General features: G+C 42.6%; 1 protein-coding gene and 1 long non-coding RNA gene across 3 annotated transcripts in view; both read left to right on the forward strand.

Moving 5' to 3' along the window:
• Nucleotides 1–14,972, forward strand: part of adcy2b (adenylate cyclase 2b (brain)) — a 70,958-nt gene extending 55,986 nt beyond the window's left edge. For both annotated transcript variants that reach the window (XM_022205385.2, XM_022205384.2), the window contains exons 21-25: nt 532–678; nt 1,894–2,001; nt 13,593–13,707; nt 13,824–13,948; nt 14,038–14,972. In XM_022205385.2, the coding sequence (XP_022061077.1) occupies nt 532–678; nt 1,894–2,001; nt 13,593–13,707; nt 13,824–13,948; nt 14,038–14,190 (648 nt within the window). In that variant the 3' untranslated portion in view covers nt 14,191–14,972. The remainder of the gene's footprint in view (nt 1–531; nt 679–1,893; nt 2,002–13,592; nt 13,708–13,823; nt 13,949–14,037) is intronic.
• A 1,572-nt stretch (nt 14,973–16,544) lies between these two features.
• LOC127536188 (uncharacterized) lies at nt 16,545–21,003 on the forward strand. Its single transcript, XR_007945179.1, has 2 exons — nt 16,545–18,080; nt 18,160–21,003. It is a non-coding gene; the product is annotated as an uncharacterized LOC127536188 (long non-coding RNA).
• Nucleotides 21,004–21,025: the final 22 nt, after the last annotated feature.

The following is a 21,025-nucleotide window of genomic DNA, read 5'->3' on the forward strand; positions in this document are numbered from 1 at the left end:
TTTACTGTGAAAATATATTTTTTTTCTCCACATTTTCAAATTTAAAAATGGGTCCGTTTGACCCGCAGGACGACATGAGAGTTAAATATATACGATTAAATTCCACACATACTCTATATGTGGCAATAATTCCCATTTTTTGTCATTATCATCTCTTGTTTCATTAATTGTAACCTGTTGTGTGCATTATTCAGTTTCTAACCCAGTAAACATAGCTTCTTGCCATTTCTTTTGCTTCTACTGTTGTGATAAGTATGGCCTACTTGCTTAACATGCTTTCCATTCTTATATTTCACCACAACTGCTTTCTACTTCCTTCTATCTTTTTGTGATAAATGCTGGTACTGTTGCTGCAGAGATAATTAAAGTTTCTTGTTATTTATTCATGGATTCAGTGTCATTGTTCAGTGTGAGGTATTCTGCTCAGAGGTTGTTTTTTTTACATTCATTGAAACAGCGGACCATTCCTCCTTAACTCTGCTCGATCAATACAACACATTCAGCTGTTGTCTTCTTCTTGCTTGTTATCAGGACCTTTATCATCAGTCATACGAGTCGGTGTGTGTGATGTTCGCCTCCATCCCAGACTTCAAAGAGTTTTATACCGAGTCTGATGTCAATAAGGAAGGACTGGAGTGCCTCCGTCTTCTCAACGAGATCATAGCAGACTTTGATGAGGTAAACGCCTCTCGTATTGATAATCCTGTCTGTCTGATAATGTGAAAAAAACATTTCCTGCTGTTTTTTGGAGAAGCTTTCACACGGGGTGATTATGTTCCATAGAAGGAGAGGAAGCATAAGAAATGATGTGCCAGAATATTTCTAGAGACAAATTATTGCTAGATTTTTGGGCACTGATTTTAAGGAGTAAATAGTTTTGAATTTGGTACATCAGCTGGTATTCGTTATAAAGTACAAGATAGATCACCGTTCATTAACCTTCCAGTGACGTATTTTACTGCATAGTTAGCAACTTACTGTGAAGACACAGCTCGACTCCTCACAGCTGTCTGCTCAGCTGCGATGTGAGCTCTGCTGCATGTGCTGCAGACAGTGCTGAGTGCTGCTATGTTACCTAGCCCAATTTCCCTGACCTTCCAAATCCTGTCAGCTACATTTTCACATACATTTTTGTCCAAAGTCAAATATAAAAACAGTACATTTCTCATACAGTGTTTGTTTTTTCTTAGAAATATCTCAGCACAACATGAGGTATCGAGACGTCGATTTATTGCTAGTCCACTTTAGGTTGATGACCCACGTTTCATGCAGCTTTTTCCTTTCCTTTTGCTATCTGCGTTTTCAAAATCCCATTCACTATGGGAAATACCAACAACCTTCAATTAGCAACTTACATGCTAAAAATGTAAAGTTTTTCCAAGGGTTTAGAGCACGCAATTTAGCAGGCCTGGTTGACCACCACCACATCCTCTGCTTATTGCCGCACAAGACAGTTGTAATCAATTAAATAAATACAAATGAACCAGGTAGTTTTTCCTCTGTAGCAGCCAGATTGTTCTCCAGTTCTGACACAGAATGGCTGCTCTAATCGTCCTCCTCAACCCTCAATGGTGCCTCACTAAGGAAAGAAATGATTGTGAAAAGCTTCCTTTTTGCTTTCGGGATCTGAAGTAGCATTTGAAATTGCTGTTATAACACATGATATCACACTTTAAAAGTGGATTACAGTCAAGATGGAACATACTCGAGCCCAAGCATCTTTTCTTCTTCTTTGATTTCTGTTAAAAAAACAAAGGTTTCATATTTAACAATATATATGCCAATACCAGTATATTTTTTGGTTGATTATCAGTTGACAGACACATCATTCAAATCCATTTTTTTTCCCTGCTCGTGCTCATGTTGCATGCTGTGTTTCTCATACACCCACAGCTGCTGTCCAAGCCCAAGTTCAGCGGAGTGGAGAAGATAAAGACCATTGGTAGCACCTACATGGCTGCGACTGGACTCAATGTGACACCAGGACCAGAGTGTGCACAGGCAAACCTTCACACACGTGCACACACACGGACATTTCATGGTGTCACACAGGAAAGTGACATATAGTAATAGCAGACCAAGCTCATATTTTTAGCAAGATTTCATTTGTGGCCAAAAAAAACAGGATGAAGACTAAGCATCAGTGTATTTACTGCTGTCCAAATACATTTGACAGCATTGTGATTAGGTCCATAGAATCTGCTAAACATGTCATTCATGCCCGAGTGATTCACTACTGCACATTTGAATACATCAGTTTAGTCGCTGTAAGCAAATGAGATCATCATTCAGTAATCTGGCAGCACGATGTTTTGTAAAAGACACTTTTGACTGGTAGAAATCTGTTTAATTGACTGTTTACACAGCCTCCCCCCCACTCTCCTTGTTGTTACACCTGTCAAGTGTTCCCATTCTAGCACAACATATAATGCAATTTACATGGGTAGAAGTGGCAGATTTATCACTCAAAATTGGGTGTTTAATTCACATAAAAGTAGTCAAAGACAAGCTTCTTACTTGTAGCTGACAACTTCACATTTTCTGAGATGACAGCTGTTGCAGGCTGATCATGTCAGCCGTTGTTAGCTGGCTAATTAACAGTAAGTCTGTCAGTCTGTCTTCAGACTTTTTAATATTTCCAGATGACTGGTTCCAAACTAAGATGATACAGATAATCAGATGGACAAGCAACCAACAAGGACGACTGGACAGTAACTACACAGAGAATTATTGTGGAAACAGGCCCAAGTGTTACCATTGTGAGCAAGGCAGAAAAAATCTTAAACGCAGGAGGCAAGAACACTGGAGACACACAAGAGGGATCTACTATGAAGCAAATTTGACAGAACCATGTATTCTTTGCATTGGATTGACCAAATCCAAAAGCCCAGACAGAGATAATAGGTATTGCAACAACAGTTCTCAAGCTGTGTTCTTCATCAGGCTGTCTGTATGCTTTCTAAAAAGGTTTGATGTCATTTGTGGACTGCTGCCTATTTCAGTAAAGAGGAACAGGTTGTTAGAATGGAGAGCTATAAGGAATGTAAGGACTGATTGAAGTGAAAAGCAATGCTGTTCCTACAAACAATGCAAAAGAGGAACACCGGTAGGAAATAGAAAATCATGTGAGTTAATTATTTTGTCACTCACAGTTACCCTCAATGCAACCACACCATCAATTGAAGCACAATAATTTATTGAATTTGAATGAGCATTACGTTGGTGAAGACTGAATATGGCGACTGCATTGTAGAGGAGAGCTGTAAGCAATTAGCAGTGACTCCTGAGCTGGCTGACCCCCGAAAGCTCCCATTTTAAAGATGAAGAGAAGACTGGGCATAATGTAGGTTTTGAGGGTTGGAGTGGAAGTATGGTTGATATGCTTGCGACGACCACTGGCCCATGACTTTAATTAGGTGGTCCAGAATCCCTCTGCTGTAAGCTGTTGAGCTGTGCCGATGCGAATGGAGTGACCAGAGAATAAGCTGGGGAAGACTCCAGAAATGATTAGGACTTGCCTGAAGTGGAAGCAGGATCGCATTGCAATCTAACCAGTCTCAGTAGCTAATAGAGGGCTGAAAGGGTATGCATTTTGAGATTTTCTGGTTTGAATGTGGGGTTCAAAAGAATTGCAATAGCTCAGGTGTGAGGCTAGTTTGAAATGGAAATGGGATTGCCAGCTTGGTCGGCTTTGTTTTGTGTAAGTGAGTAGATGAGGCAGTCTTTGAAGATGAAGTGAAGGTCAGATGTAGTCGGGATGGCAGTGAAGTTTTAGTGAAGACCAACAGAAACATGGATTCTACAGTGCTGGCTAGTGCTGGCAAGCATAGCAGAGTATGTCAGTAAAAGACGAGGAGGGGTTAGAGCTGATGACTGACTTTAATGGTGTTTATTTTGATGCCTAGATGGAGGTAGGCAAATGAGATGCAGCTGGATAATGTTGCTACGTTGAACAAGGGAAAGGTGAGGTAGAATCTGTTACAGAATGAGCGAAAGGAGCAACAAGTGGTCCCGTAGAAGAGAGAGTCATCATGATGGCTTCGTGGGAGAAGCTGATGAGCTCTGCGATGATGGGGTTTACATGCAAAATATTGTGGTGGAAAATTGAAGCACAGGTGTAGGTTCCATCTCTGCATGAGGTGCCAGGATTCTGAATGTCTGAAAGGCAGAGGATGAACTATTTGGTGCAGCACATGAAGAGTTTGATTGTAAGAGAGTTGCTTTTCCCTTTGTTAAGGATGTCAACAATGGTAAAATGTCAGAGTGAATAAGGATTGATTTTTTTTGACCATCTGTGGCCCCACAAAAGGTCGTCAATCACAATAAGGTAGATTTCATAAACAGCTTAAGATGGCTGGAGAGGGAAGAGAACTATTGATCACCAAAGAGGCTCTCAAAGCAGTAGAGGTGGCATCTGTAAAGAGCTGAGTGCTGTGTGGGTTAGATAGACGGTCTGATGTATAGTTTAAGCTTTAGACTAATTGTCAAGTACAAATGTGTCTATCAGAGGTGGAGGGCAGCATGCGACAGCAGGTGGGAGATGAGGAACGGCCATGGGGAATGATGCCCATGGTGATAGTTGATGTTTGGTGCAGTGAGGGACCAGAAGGAAATTGTTCAGGGGATTTATGCAATTGAAATTTACCATTGGCAAGGAAACCTGAAACAAGGTTGTGTTGAGGGTTTTGCCAAGAACTCTAATGAGGTTGCTCAGCCCTCTGTTTTTTCTTCAGATAGAGCAACACTGAGCTCAGACAACACTGAGGATCGAGTAGTTAAGCCAAAACTGGGTTGTCGGTGATGATGGAGGGGATATGATGATTAAATTACTGAGGAGGTGAACCAGCTGTGGAAGTTTGTGGTTGCTGATTTGGATCCAGCACAGAGCTTCAGAAAAACTTTGGGCTGCTGAATTGAGCCAAATAATGAAGCAGAAGGCATTCTTCCATTGAACTCTGAAATAGCACCAGTAGTTAGGATGGGTGGGAGGGACTTTTGAGAGCCAAGCTATTTTGCCTGCAGGTTTGATTAAGGAGATGCATAGCTTACAGTGGAATATTTGAGAAGGATTAGGTCGCTAGGGATTATGCTGGAGGAAGTTCATCAAGACTGGGTCTAGGTGGTTGCTGAGTGTGTGTTTCAGTGCTGGTGTTGATGGAGGTTGATGGCTAGTCACTGTATGGTTGGATTGTGGAACCAGAAAGGTCAAGAGTGACTGCTCCTGCAGAAAGAGCAAATGTGTAGGTATCTGCATTGGGACATGCTATAGCTGGCTTCATTAAAGTTGTTGTGAGAGTTATTGGGGCAAATGCAAAGATACAGTAGGAAATACCAAAATAAAACAGGGAGTAAAACAATCTTCTGTGTGTCGTGTGTAGATGAATTCAATTATCCACAATGCACTGACTGCACTCTACCAGCTAACTGCATTAGCCTTATTGAGTTATAACTTAAACAGGTGGGATGTGCAGCATATTAAATCATTTGAACCTGGCCATCTTTTACTTACTGGATAACAACTTCCCACATTCAACTAAACTATTAAGAAATATAAACAGAGAAAAGTCAGGTGCTGTTTTTAAATGATCTGTCATGTTGGCTGTTAAGCTTATCACAATTTGATATACAAACAGGCCATCTGTAGGAACAAACTGCAAATGACTTCTTTGACATGGAGTCAGTTACTTTAGAGCCGACTCTGAGTGTGTGTTCAGTAAAGGTTACATAAGTTAGACCTAACAGTCTCCATTATGTTGGTCAAGTTTAACATTGTGAAAACATTGCGGTGTTCACTGATAATCTGTTCCTCCCACCACCAAAAATAATGTTTTAATCCCAAAAGGCTGTTGATGGAGCTCTCTTCTTCTCATGAAAAAAAACACATTCTCAGGTCAGAGAATTGGGCAGATGAGAGCAACCAATTGATCAGCCAACTTGGGGATTGCAACCCGAAAGAGTACAAAATAGAAACCAAGTGATGTGATTCTCAGTGTCTGCACAGCCACAGATACCATCTCCAAGCTATTTATTGCCCAAAGTAAAGTTAAACTTTTGACTGAAGATGCAACAGAATGCAAGTTTTAAGTTTAAAGACGCAAGCAATAGTAATAATAATTAAAGCTGCAAGCAGCGATGGACGGGTCCTCGCATCCACGCTGGTCGGCGAATCCATGCACGTTCACCAGGTGGCACTGTGACTGAGAGTGTGTGTCGGCCTCTGAATCACATCTGGACCAGAGTTTAATCACACGTAAAATTTCAGCCAGATTGGAGCATGTTCAGACTAGTTATACAGCATTTCCTGCCCATCCACCACCAGGTGGCGCTGCAACTCAGAGTGTATTTCAAACAGTGGATGTGATGAGGGCTGGACTCTGATCACTCATGAAAAGTTTCAGGCTGATTTGATCATGTAGAGACCAGTTATACAGCATTTATTGTCCCTCCAACAGGTGGCGCTGCAACTGAGAGTGTCTGTTGGCCTGTAGATGTGATCAGGATTGGATTGTGATCACACATGGAAAGTTTGAGGCAGATTGGAGCATGCAGAGGAGAGTTATACAGCAGTTGTTGTTTCATGGCGAAGCATCAAAACTCTAATGGTCGCCATGGCCACGCCATTTGGCTTCTGGTTAAACTTTTGATAACTTTTCCAAACCAAGTCCTGCTGTGTGGACTGACAAAATTTCAGGTCTCCTGGAATTATCCCCGAGGAGGTATTAACTCTCAAAAATGAGAAAAATCATCAAAAATCTCACAATTAATCCAAGATGGCCGACTTCCTGTTGGGTTTAGGACATGGCTCCAAGAGGCTTTTTTGTGCGTCCTGATGTGCTCTATAAGCCTCCCAAATTTCATGGATGTAGGTGAAACGTGCTGGGGGGGCTGTTTGTTAAAAATACTGTAGGGGGCGCTATAGCATGTGCAGTGCCGAGATGCATACAGTGTTGTTCCTTGGGTCAATGGTGATGTGTGTGGTAATTTTTGTGAGCATTGGAGTATTCCTAACCTGTCAGAAAGGGCTTTGTTTTTCATGGCGATATTTGGTTGCTACGGCAACAGCGTTGCATGAAATGTCACACCCTTCACAGTGTGTGATTGTCAAGAGGTGAAGACTCGACTGACCAATTTCCAGCATGATATCACCAAGTTTGGGGTCATTGTACCTGAAAATATAAGGCCTTAAACTTACTATTACCAACAGGTGGCGCTATGACTTTTTCAAAATTTATGAGTGTGGATGTGTTCAGACTGGACCTGGTATCCAGCATGTGAAGTCTGAGGCAGATAGGATGTTGTTCAGCTGAGATATGAATCGTTAAATTTTCATGGCGAAACATCGAAATTGGTTTGGCCGCCACAGACACGCCCTTTGATGACAAGTCACCATTTTCACTGGGATGCATCATCAATGTGTTTAGGCTGTTGTCACTGCATTTGAAGTGAATATGATCAACCGGGTAACAATAGGGCATGAAAGTGTAAAAGATGTCTATTTCCTGAAACCACAAGGTGGCGCTATGACTGTCAATGAATATCCCTATGTGGATGACATCAGGACAGGACTGTCATCATACATGTAAAGTTTCAGGCAGATTGGAGCATGTTGAGAAGAATTAGACACCACTTCCTGTTTCATGGCGAAGGATCAGTTGTTTGAGGCTCCGCCATGGCCACACCTTTTGGCTTCTGGTTGAGTTTTTGATAACTTTTCATCAGAAAGGTCTGGTGCATGTACTGGCCAAATTTCAGTTCTCTCAGACTTATCCACTAGGAGCTATAAATTTTGACAAATGTACAGCAAATTCAAGATGGCCGACTTCCTGTTGGGTTTAGGGTGTGGCTGTGATTGACTTTTTGGTGTGTCCTGATGTGGTGCATATGCCCACCAAATATTGTAGCTGTAAATAAAACATTGTGGAAGTTGGCCTAATGACCACTTTTTCAATTTTGCAGGTGGCGCTATAGAGCCATTTTTCCACACATATGCGCAACTCCCATAAAATATCAAATTTTTCGCCAGTCCTGATGTGCACGCCAAATTTCACGCGTTTTGGTTCATGATAAGGCCGCCAAAAAGGCAAGTCATTTCCCGAGGAGCGATTAAGTTTGAAAAATTTACAGCAAATTGAAGATGGCCGACTCCCTGTTGGGTTTAGGGCGTGGCTGTGATTGACTTTTTGGTGTGTCCAGATGTTCTGCATATGCCCACCAAATATTGTAGCTGTACATGAAACATTGTGGCAGTTGGCCTAATGACTACTTTTTCAACTTTGCAGGTGGCGCTATAGAGCCATTTTGCCACGCACATGCGCAACTCCCATAAAATATCAAATTTTTCGCCAGTCCTGATGTGCATGCCAAATTTCACGCGTTTTGGAGTATGATAAGGCCGCCAAAAAGCCAATTTACTTTACGGGAGAAAAAAAAAAAAAAATAATAATAATAATAATAATTAAAGCTGCAAGCAGCGATGGACGGGTCCTCGCATCCACGCTGGTCGGCGAATCCATGCACGTTCACCAGGTGGCACTGTGACTGAGAGTGTGTGTCGGCCTCTGAATCACATCTGGACCAGAGTTTAATCACACGTAAAATTTCAGCCAGATTGGAGCATGTTCAGACTAGTTGTACAGCATTTCCTGCCCATCCACCACCAGGTGGCGCTGTAACTCAGAGTGTATTTCAAACAGTGGATGTGATGAGGGCTGGACTCTGATCACTCATGAAAAGTTTCAGGCTGATTTGATCATGTAGAGGCCAGTTATACAGCATTTATTGTCCCTCCAACAGGTGGCGCTGCAACTGAGAGTGTCTGTTGGCCTGTAGATGTGATCAGGATTGGATTGTGATCACACATGGAAAGTTTGAGGCAGATTGGATCATGCAGAGGAGAGTTATACAGCAGTTGTTGTTTCATGGCGAAGCATCAAAACTCTAATGGTCGCCATGGCCACGCCATTTGGCTTCTGGTTAAACTTTTGATAACTTTTCATCACCAAGTCCTGCTGTGTGGACTGACAAAATTTCAGGTCTCCTGGAATTATCCCCTAGGAGGTATTAACTCTCAAAAATGAGAAAAATCATCAAAAATCTCACAATTAATCCAAGATGGCCGACTTCCTGTTGGGTTTAGGACATGGCTCCAAGAGGCTTTTTTGTGCGTCCTGATGTGCTCTATAAGCCTCCCAAATTTCATGGATGTAGGTGAAACGTGCTGGGGGGGCTGTTTGTTAAAAATACTGTAGGGGGCGCTATAGCATGTGCAGTGCCGAGATGCATACAGTGTTGTTCCTTGGGTCAATGGTGATGTGTGTGGTAATTTTTGTGAGCATTGGAGTATTCCTAACCTGTCAGAAAGGGCTTTGTTTTTCATGGCGATATTTGGTTGCTACGGCAACAGCGTTACATGAAATGTCACACCCTTCACAGTGTGTGATTGTCAAGAGGTGAAGACTCGACTGACCAATTTCCAGCATGATATCACCAAGTTTGGGGCCATTGTACCTGAAAATATAAGGCCTTAAACTTACTATTACCAACAGGTGGCGCTATGACTTTTTCAAAATTTATGAGTGTGGATGTGTTCAGACTGGACCTGGTATCCAGCATGTGAAGTCTGAGGCAGATAGGATGTTGTTCAGCTGAGATACGAATCGTTAAATTTTCATGGCGAAACATCGAAATTGGTTTGGCCGCCACAGACACGCCCTTTGATGACAAGTCACCATTTTCACTGGGATGCATCATCAATGTGTTTAGGCTGTTGTCACTGCATTTGAAGTGAATATGATCAACTGGGTAACAATAGGGCATGAAAGTGTAAAAGATGTCTATTTCCTGAAACCACAAGGTGGCGCTATGACTGTCAATGAATATCCCTATGTGGATGACATCAGGACAGGACTGTCATCATACATGTAAAGTTTCAGGCAGATTGGAGCATGTTGAGAAGAATTAGACACCACTTCCTGTTTCATGGCGAAGGATCAGTTGTTTGAGGCTCCGCCATGGCCACACCTTTTGGCTTCTGGTTGAGTTTTTGATAACTTTTCAACAGAAAGGTCTGGTGCATGTACTGGCCAAATTTCAGTTCTCTCAGACTTATCCACTAGGAGCTATAAATTTTGACAAATGTACAGCAAATTCAAGATGGCCGACTTCCTGTTGGGTTTAGGGTGTGGCTGTGATTGACTTTTTGGTGTGTCCTGATGTGGTGCATATGCCCACCAAATATTGTAGCTGTAAATAAAACATTGTGGAAGTTGGCCTAATGACCACTGTTTCAATTTTGCAGGTGGCGCTATAGAGCCATTTTTTCACACATATGCGCAACTCCCATAAAATATCAAATTTTTCGCCAGTCCTGATGTGCACGCCAAATTTCACGCGTTTTGGTTCATGATAAGGCCGCCAAAAAGGCAAGTCATTTCCCGAGGAGCGATTAAGTTTGAAAAATTTACAGCAAATTGAAGGTGGCCGACTTCCTGTTGGGTTTAGGGCGTGGCTGTAATTGACTTTTTGGTGTGTCCAGATGTTCTGCATATGCCCACCAAATATTGTAGCTGTACATGAAACATTGTGGCAGTTGGCCTAATGACTACTTTTTCAACTTTGCAGGTGGCGCTATAGAGCCATTTTGCCACGCACATGCGCAACTCCCATAAAATATCAAATTTTTCGCCAGTCCTGATGTGCATGCCAAATTTCACGCGTTTTGGAGTATGATAAGGCCGCCAAAAAGCCAATTTACTTTACGGGAGAAAAAAAAAAAAAATAATAATAATAATAATTAAAGCTGCAAGCAGCGATGGACGGGTCCTCGCATCCATGCTGGTCGTGAATCCACGCACGTCCACCAGGTGGCGCTGTGACTGAGAGTGTATGTCGGCCTCTGAATCGCATCTGGACCAGAGTCCAATCATACATTTAAAATTTCAGCCAGACTGTAGCATGTTCAGAGCAGTTATAGAGCATTTCCTGTCCATCCACCAGGTGGCGCTGTAACTCAGAGTGTATTTCACACAGTGGATGTGATGAGGGTTGGACTCTGATCACTCATGAAAAGTTTCAGGCTGATTTGATCATGTAGAGGCCAGTTATACAGCATTTACTGTCCCTCCATCAGGTGGCGCTGCGACTGAGAGTGTCTGTTGGCCTGTAGATGTGATCAGGATTGGATTGTGATCACACATGGAAAGTTTGAGGCAGATTGGAGCATGCAGAGGAGAGTTATACAGCAGTTGATGTTTCATGGCGAAGCATCAAAACGCTGATGGTCGCCATGGCCACGCCATTTGGCTTCTGGTTAAACTTTTGATAACTTTTCATCACCAAGTCCTGCTGTGTGGACTGACAAAATTTCAGGTCTCCTGGAATTATCCCCTAGGAGGTATTAACTCTCAAAAATGAGAAAAATCATCAAAAATCTCACAATTAATCCAAGATGGCCGACTTCCTGTTGGGTTTAGGACATGGCTCCAAGAGGCTTTTTTGTGCGTCCTGATGTGCTCTATAAGCCTCCCAAATTTCATGGATATAGGTGAAACGTGCTGGGGGGGCTGTTTGTTAAAAATACTGTAGGGGGCGCTATAGCATGTGCAGTGCCGAGATGCATACAGTGTTGTTCCTTGGGTCAATGGTGATGTGTGTGGTAATTTTTGTGAGCATTGGAGTATTCCTAACCTGTCAGAAAGGGCTTTGTTTTTCATGGCGATATTTGGTTGCTACGGCAACAGCGTTGCATGAAATGTCACACCCTTCACAGTGTGTGATTGTCAAGAGGTGAAGACTCGACTGACCAATTTCCAGCATGATATCACCAAGTTTGGGGCCATTGTACCTGAAAATATAAGGCCTTAAACTTACTATTACCAACAGGTGGCGCTATGACTTTTTCAAAATTTATGAGTGTGGATGTGTTCAGACTGGACCTGGTATCCAGCATGTGAAGTCTGAGGCAGATAGGATGTTGTTCAGCTGAGATACGAATCATTAAATTTTCATGGCGAAACATCGAAATTGGTTTGGCCGCCACAGACACGCCCTTTGATGACAAGTCACCATTTTCACTGGGATGCATCATCAATGTGTTTAGGCTGTTGTCACTGCATTTGAAGTGAATATGATCAACCGGGTAACAATAGGGCATGAAAGTGTAAAAGATGTCTATTTCCTGAAACCACAAGGTGGCGCTATGACTGTCAATGAATATCCCTATGTGGATGACATCAGGACAGGACTGTCATCATACATGTAAAGTTTCAGGCAGATTGGAGCATGTTGAGAAGAATTAGACACCACTTCCTGTTTCATGGCGAAGGATCAGTTGTTTGAGGCTCCGCCATGGCCACACCTTTTGGCTTCTGGTTGAGTTTTTGATAACTTTTCATCAGAAAGGTCTGGTGCATGTACTGGCCAAATTTCAGTTCTCTCAGACTTATCCACTAGGAGCTATAAATTTTGACAAATGTACAGCAAATTCAAGATGGCCGACTTCCTGTTGGGTTTAGGGTGTGGCTGTGATTGACTTTTTGGTGTGTCCTGATGTGGTGCATATGCCCACCAAATATTGTAGCTGTAAATAAAACATTGTGGAAGTTGGCCTAATGACCACTGTTTCAATTTTGCAGGTGGCGCTATAGAGCCATTTTTTCACACATATGCGCAACTCCCATAAAATATCAAATTTTTCGCCAGTCCTGATGTGCACGCCAAATTTCACGCGTTTTGGTTCATGATAAGGCCGCCAAAAAGGCAAGTCATTTCCCGAGGAGCGATTAAGTTTGAAAAATTTACAGCAAATTGAAGATGGCCGACTTCCTGTTGGGTTTAGGGCGTGGCTGTAATTGACTTTTTGGTGTGTCCAGATGTTCTGCATATGCCCACCAAATATTGTAGCTGTACATGAAACATTGTGGCAGTTGGCCTAATGACTACTTTTTCAACTTTACAGGTGGCGCTATAGAGCCATTTTGCCACGCACATGCGCAACTCCCATAAAATATCAAATTTTTCGCCAGTCCTGATGTGCATGCCAAATTTCACGCGTTTTGGAGTATGATAAGGCCGCCAAAAAGCCAATTTACTTTACGGGAGAAAAAAAAAAAAATAATAATAATAATAATAAACCCTAGGGTTTCAATAGGGTCCTTGGCACCGCTGGTGCCTTGGACAGTCGGTGCCCTGGCACCGCCTGTCCTTCGCACCCTCGGTGCTCGGACCCTAATAATAATAATAAACCCTAGGGTTTCAATAGGGTCCTTGGCACCGCTGGTGCCTTGGACAGTCGGTGCCCTGGCACCGCCTGTCCTTCGCACCCTCGGTGCTCGGACCCTAATAATAAACCCTAGGGTTTCAATAGGGTCCTTGGCACCGCTGGTGCCTTGGACAGTCGGTGCCCTGGCACCGCCTGTCCTTCGCACCCTCGGTGCTCGGACCCTAATAATCCTGCTGCATGAAACTACGAATGCCCGTCATTGTCATTACGTAGTTACAGTCTTCAAGTTATTACAGTTAAAGGGACATACTGATATGTAAACACAGTTCAGATACACCTTTAACTTCTGCTCTCCCCTGTGTGTTTTCCTTAGGAACATGACAGACAGTACATGCACATAGGCACGATGGTGGAGTTCGCCTTTGCTCTTGTTGGGAAGCTGGACGTCATCAACAAGCACTCTTTTAATGACTTCAAACTCCGTATTGGTGAGAACATGGACACACATTTGCTTTTGTCAATTAATTAGCCGAAATCGCAATTAATGAAGTGTGATTATTCTGAAAGATTAGCCATATGCTTGGTCTGTTTGTATTTTCTGTAGGGATAAACCACGGACCAGTGATTGCCGGGGTAATTGGGGCCCAGAAGCCTCAGTACGACATCTGGGGAAACAGTGTGAATGTGGCCAGTCGGATGGAGACCACTGGAGTGTTGGGAAAAATACAGGTGGGACGTCTTACAGAGCACAGCTGCACATCTTCCAGTATGCAAAGCAGATGAGCGATTCCAGTCATGTCTCTTTCTTCCATCTGTAGGTAACAGAGGAGACGAGTTGTATCTTATCAGCACTTGGGTACATGTGTTCATGTCGTGGCATCATCAACGTGAAGGGCAAAGGCGAGCTGAAGACCTACTTTGTTCATACAGAGATGACCCGATCTCTGTCTCAAGGGACTGTGATGCCTTGAGCACGCCATGCTAACTGAACAAATAGACTCGAGAACAGAACCGCACACTCAAAAGTGGCCGTAGAAGTGATTTGTCATGCTCTGTAAGTAAAACCCATTACCAGAAGCCAGCAGTACAATGGATAGACACTTGTCGAAAAACCACTTTTGTCCTTAGCAACACAGAGTAGATCAGGGCCAAGGTGCAACAACACAGTCCTTCAATTCTGCACTTTGGATGGTTTTCACATCTCGAGTGTAACAAGGACTTCGCTCCAAGGAGTCTCTTCACCGTCTAAAGGAGTGCCTGACTAAGGAGAGGTTTGCTAAATTAGTGCAGCTCTCAAGGACCGCAGTCACCCATCTGTACAATAGCAGTGGTGTGGAGTTAATTACCCATGCCGGTGTTGCAGTGCTTCAGAGCCTTAAACTTGAGCAAACTGAGCTGCCTACCGAACTGTGTTTTTGTTTTGTTTGTTTTTTATCTCTGCTTGGCTGGCAACGTGAGCCAGTTTGTTTCCATTTCATTCCAAATGGATGTTAGAATAGATTATTGTCGTATAGAGCTGTCGATGCCAACAAATTGCCAGCGTGATGGGTAGTTTGCCAAAACCTGTGATTTGTATTTATAGCTTTAGAGCTGCGTTTGTGTCCCACACGAGCAGGTGGACTCAGGCACAGGATCCGAGAGGAAAGTGTAGAAGTTTCTTTTTTATAATCTATCTGGAACCAAACCAACAGCATGTGTGTAAATGTTCACTGCCATCCTTTTGTTATTCATTAAACATTTGTATATAAATTGGCGTCCTCTGTCTGTGTGTCTTTGCTTTAAGGCTCTTAGCGTAAGTGCACCATAAAAGACTTATCGCACTGTAAACACTCACAGGACATGCTTACAATAGAGCTGCTATTATCATTAGAGACGATGCAGGTTTACACTTGGCAGATGTATTTAGTGTAGTCATCAAAAGACCAGAACACATCATTACCAGTCTTCATTTTTAGCCTCTCTATTACCAGCGCATACAGCGTCTTTAACAGCATGTTATGGATTTCATTGAAGCAGGAGTCTATTTCTGAATTGTATGCCTTCTGATAAAGAGTTCAAAGAGAAGACGATGACGAAACTATGCATTTCTCTGGATTTTAACATTGTTGGAAACATAAATTAACAAAATATAATTTGGCCTAGTTGCTTTTAGAAATTCTACTGTGAATATGTTGCACTGTATAACTTTACACAACAGGTATGATAGATTCCTGTAACTGCCAAAGAGCAAATACACACATTTTCCAAAGTGTGACACAGTTCCTTTAAATAGAAAATCAGGCCCTACAAAAGTCACCTGTCATTTCTGCTCATTAAACAGAGTAAATGAATGAGCACAGAAGGTGATTATTTTCTTGCAAAATATGAATTCTACAGCAAGTTCATGTAGTATTTATAAAGGTGGTCCGGCTGAGATGCACCAATAGGCCAAATGTACTTCAGGAATGCTGCTTGAGCTGTGAAACCATCATTTTATAAAACATTTAGTGACAAACTATCAACCGGGATGACGACAGTTATATTTTGCTCGACTGTTTTTCTCTCATTCTGACTTTGAAACACTTCTGCTCTGAAGCCTCTTAAATAAACACTGCGGTTCTAACAGCAAACAGAATGAAATACTGAACCATTTCGAAGAATAAAAGGTCTATTTCTGCCGAAACACAAAGGCAGAAGCAAATGAGAGATGTCTGCTCTCAACAATATCCTATTATGTAGGAGGCTGCTCTCAGTTGTGTGGGTTCCAAATTTAAACACAAAAAGAATCCATGAAAGAGGTTGGTGAGGTACAAAAAATGTGTTCACACGAGGCGATGGGAACAAAAAAATCAACAAGCTCAAATAAAGGCAACGTAGTGCAAATTGGTGTCGTAGCAAAAAGAATTAAGTACCCGTCTTTCAGCAAGCCTCTTTAAAACATTAATTTTATATTACTGTGAAATAAGTTTGTCTGAGTTTAATCATCTTTTTATGGTGAAAGCAGTTAGTTTAAAGTTAGTTTCCAGGTCGCTCATGTGATCACCAAAGTACCTGATACTGACCAGCAGGTGTTTCAAAAGTATACTTAGAGAGCTGTTTGCTCTGTGTGAAATCAGTTCAAGAATTAAAAATATTTCTGACACCCAGGACATCATACTGACAGAATAATCAGAAAACCACAGACTCTGTGTCATTGTGACGTAAAACACAACGTTATATAATTTAAATAATAGCATGATGCGACCACATAACTGGGAAACTTTGTCCTGTAGCCCCTCAGAATCAGAAGAAAGATCCAGCACCAAGCAGCAGCCAAGAGCCACAAGTCAAGAGTGGGAGGTAGGATTGCTCATTGTGTGAATATTATTAGAATGAATATAATAAAGAGTCTGGTGTAGAGCTGCTCTATATGAGAAGAGCCCTGAGATGCGCGATGATTCAGCTCTACATTAATGAAACTGACCTGACGCCTTTGTAAAAAGTGGATATTTGTGCTGAGAATGTTGACCATTTTAAAAATGTAATTTAGTGTCAGAGGCAGAGCCAGTAGTGATGAGGGGATTACTGCTGTCAGTATGAAGGAACAGGTGAGCTGTTGGAACAGAGTGAACAAGCAAGCATTAGTTCCAATACTTTCTATGCCCAAACGATAGCAGTGACCCATTTTATTTTTAATCATGAAAAGATAGTAAATACACAAAGCCCACGATTGAAAGGGAATAGGATGAGATAAAAACATTTACTTTCATTACTGATGTTGTCCAGTTTTAATGAAGTTCATGCTACTTATAAAATGATGAAAGTGAATAAAATGTATTTGTGGGATCTGTGTTTGATTTCTGTCTTTTCTCCTGTCATCCAGATGTTCAGAGGGAGCTGATGCCACATTTGGTCCAGCCGCTGGAAGTTCTCTGACTGAAGATGGTCCTCTCACAGGATTTAAGGTTCAGACGCTCAGGAAAAAACTCCACCAACTTCCAACAGGGATGCTTTAGGTTTATTAAATGTTGCTATGAAGCATGAAGATTAAACTCTCCACAAGGATCCAAAATAAGTTGGACTTCTACATGAGAGCTTTAATTATTCTTCATCTACTTCCTGAAAAGTTTGGTCAATAAAAAAGACAAAAACTAATATTTTCAGATGAACTAAAGACAGACTTTGTGATATTTCTGCTCACAGGTTGTGTTGTTGTAAACTTACTCTTTCAAATAAATAGCCGCCTAACCCCCTGGAAACCAGTGTTTGTTTTGTTTTTGTGTTGCTCCTCGGCGACCCTAGACAGCCGGGTTTTAATGTTTTTTGAGCAACACACCATACTATGACGTTTTTTACAGTGAAGGCTCTACTATGAAACCAGTTTGACATGTTCAGGTGTTCTTTGTGTGAAAACTCAAGAGATTTCAGGTATCAGAAGGTGGTTTTCAACTTTCTTTGTGTGGCAGGACGGCCCAGTCCGTCTCCACTCATGTCGTATATTGGATCAGGTGGTATAGTTTTCAGTTGCTCCCAGTCATTGAATGCAGCTGGGAGCAATCATCCAATCGCATCTTGATTACTGGGCGGTGCTATAGTGCGTTATATGTGTGAGAGGGCTGTGCATTTTCCACATGCGTCCTCTACCTGGAGCTGGGGTGTTTACTCAGCCGTGCGGTTTGCCGTGGCAGTCTCAAGATGCTGGCGGAGTATTTTTCTACCGACCTGTCAGGTATGTTCCAACACAGTCACTGCGTCTCCCAGCAATGTTTGTGCTGTGTCTGATCTGCTTGTTGCTTTCAGTAGAATTCGGCTGGTCCCTTGGCCGAACCCTACTGAGGCTGGGAGCTGGGTGTGTGTGGCCTTGGAGCTGGGCGTAACCTATGCATCGCGTTGGATTTTTGAGGTAGGCTGGCTCATTTGTCATTTTTGAATGTGTTTGCTGGACTGCCCGTGAAATAACTGTTTCTCACTGCTGTTGGCAGTGATCATGTGGGTTCTCTGCGGCTGTTTCCCCCCGATGCCTGAGGAGCTGCAGTTTTGACGAGCCGCTCTACGTCTGAAGCAAGCTGCTGCTGTTCTGTCTCCGTGTTCATTGCAGCAAGTCCTCTGCTCTTTGGGAATTGCTGCATTGGTCTTTTTATGGTGTTTTAAGGACAATCCTGGTGTGCGTGTGCCCATCGCCTGGCACGCCCATTGTTTAAAAATTATTAGCATTAGAATTACTTTTTACTGAGTTTGTAATCTGTTTAGTTTCTATTTTTGTGATTGTTTAGTTTTGCAATTTTGTTGGGTTCTGTGTGATTGTTTCTTTTGCTGTTTTGATTTGTTTAGGTGAGCAGGTGGCCTGATTGGCTTTGGTGGTGACCTCCAGAGTTTAGTATCCTATAAAGACCCCTTGCAGACCTGGTGCAGGAGCTCCTCCACTTGAATTTAATGGGTGAGCCAGTGTCTGACGACTGGGGTGTCGGAGTTCCCTGAACAAGAACAGAAAGCACTTAGGAAATTGCATGTCTCGGCTTTGGCCGCATCAATGGGTTCGCTTTGAGAAGGCGATGGCGGCTGTTTGGGGCTACAGTCACCACCTGCTGCCTGCCGGACACGGCCTCTTGCTGTTTGGCTGCAGCAGATGGTGTGCTGTCCTGTTGCTGCTGGCCTGGTTCGGCATGTTGGGTCTTGAAGTAATCCTTCAATGCGTTATCAGGCACTACTTTGACATACTGCACTGTCCTGCTAACAGGCTCAGGGCTTCTCCGGTATATCAGCAGGAACTGTGATGCGCAACAACTGCTCTGGAGAACGCGGAAATCAGTATTAAGTACAGCTATGGCCATAAGTTTGGACACAAGTACCATGAAGCTTAGAAATGCCACAAAATTGTCACTTACAATATAAATACCAGTCATAGCCATCAACCAAAATGAAATGCATTTCATTTTGGTTATTGCTATGACTGGTATTTATATTGTGACAATTTCGTGGTATTTTCTAAGCTTCACAAGCATCATGGTACTTGTGTCCAAACTTATGGCCATAGCTGTAGACCAAACATTTAGCCGCAGTAGCAAAGCAAGTTCCACCTGGTCGCTGTCACAGCTGCCATATAATCTGCTTTACTACAACTGACAGCCAACAGCACATCAAGAAGGCATATTTAGTGTAATGTGCTTGCAATATCACACCTTGGCCAGGTAAACGGGCTTTGTTTTGAACCAGGTCTGCGTGTGCAGCTGCCTAATTAAGTATGCATACGTCATGTGAAAGGAGTCTATAGTGTGGTGTCAGGGTAGTTCTAGAGATCTCTGTTCCTGTGGCTAACCATATTTCTTTCTATGGACAGAGCTGTTGGGCTGGCTGATTCCCCTCCCGAGGTGGTGGTGGTCCCCCTCACTCTGTACAGTAGAGCACTTGGGTGTCCATTAGTTTGCTTTTTTTTTTTTTTTGCATGTGTGGTGTCACATCCAGACCCTCTACCTGCCTAGTCAGTCATTCCGGTCTGGTAAGCCCTGACATCTGTATATAGATGTTCAGTGGCTGCACCCTGGAGGTCCTAACAGATTACCTCTACTTGGCCACTTATTGAGCCATCTCATGGCACCGCCACTAAGGTTTTTATATTGAAACATTGTTGTTTTAACAGACAAAATATATTGTAAATGAATTCCATTTTTGTGTGTATTTGCGTCATGTCTCTCTCGTGTCATACGTATGTGACCTTTCCCTGTATTGGAGTGGTGGTGGTTCCCTCTAATCGGATTTCCTGGCGGTGAAATTCCCCCAGGTGGCGTTGTCAGTCATTTGGTAATCAGCCAGAGTACATTAACCCTCGTAGCATTGCCACATTTGATAACTTTCTGATTCAACTTTAAACTAAATTTACTTCACTAACCCAGTCCTCTGGACTTCCAGTAAGCTATGTTCCTAGTGGCTGTCAGGTGTTATCAGGAACACCTGATCAACTTAGTATCTTCCTGCTTTATGGCTGCAGTCAAACACTTCCTCTGCTTCTCTTTACTGTTTGGCTCCAATGCTTTAGTTTGTTCTTTAGGCGTTGGCTTGCAGCTTCCAGCAGTAAAATCAACTTTAGTGTGTTTTAGGGCTTTGTACTGGATAGTTGTCTGGCTAAATGTGGTTCTTTAGCCACAGATGGTGCTAACATGTGCAGTGATTAGTGGATTTGGTGCAGCTGAGTTGTCTTTTTCTTGGCTGTAGTGAGTCTTTAGAGCTTTTTGGTCAGACGTGTTCTTTGTGAACCAACGTTGGTTGTCCAGAAGGTAAGAGTTCCTGTCCTGCTTCTCCGTTTAAAGAGGTTCTTTGGTTGGCTGCAGGAGACTTTAGCGTTTGAATTGTGCTAGTTTGGTTTTTGTACGGGTTCATTTAGGCGACTATCTTGAGGCCCCTCCATGTGGTTTAGTGAGGTTTTCTGTAACAGTTCTACAAAGCAACCTGCAGCAGAAGAGACTTGGAGAGTTTCTAGGAAGTTCTGGAAACCAGACTTTGGAGCAGCAGAGACCTTTGTCATTTGTAAGCGTCTGTAGTTCTTTGGTCTGAAAGCACAAGAAGAGTCAACTCGCAAAAGGAGATATTATTCTGTCGCTCTGCCTCTTCCAGTTTCCTTACACTAAATGTTTTTATTTTAAATGATTTACCATGTGAGCCCAAGAAGACTTCAATAAACTCCCTCCATCCCCTGGACACAACAAATTTTATTACCATGTTAAATCTTTTTTTGTGTGTTTTAATCATTTTCTTTCTTTGCTTGTGTAGTTTTGTTGTCTGTGTGAAGGTTGCTAAACAAATAAAGTTGAATTGATCAACTGGCTAACTCATGATTGTGACAACAGAAGTATT

The sequence above is a fragment of the Acanthochromis polyacanthus genome, chromosome 11 (genome assembly GCF_021347895.1).
Source record: "Acanthochromis polyacanthus isolate Apoly-LR-REF ecotype Palm Island chromosome 11, KAUST_Apoly_ChrSc, whole genome shotgun sequence".
Classification (NCBI taxonomy): domain Eukaryota; kingdom Metazoa; phylum Chordata; class Actinopteri; family Pomacentridae; genus Acanthochromis; species Acanthochromis polyacanthus.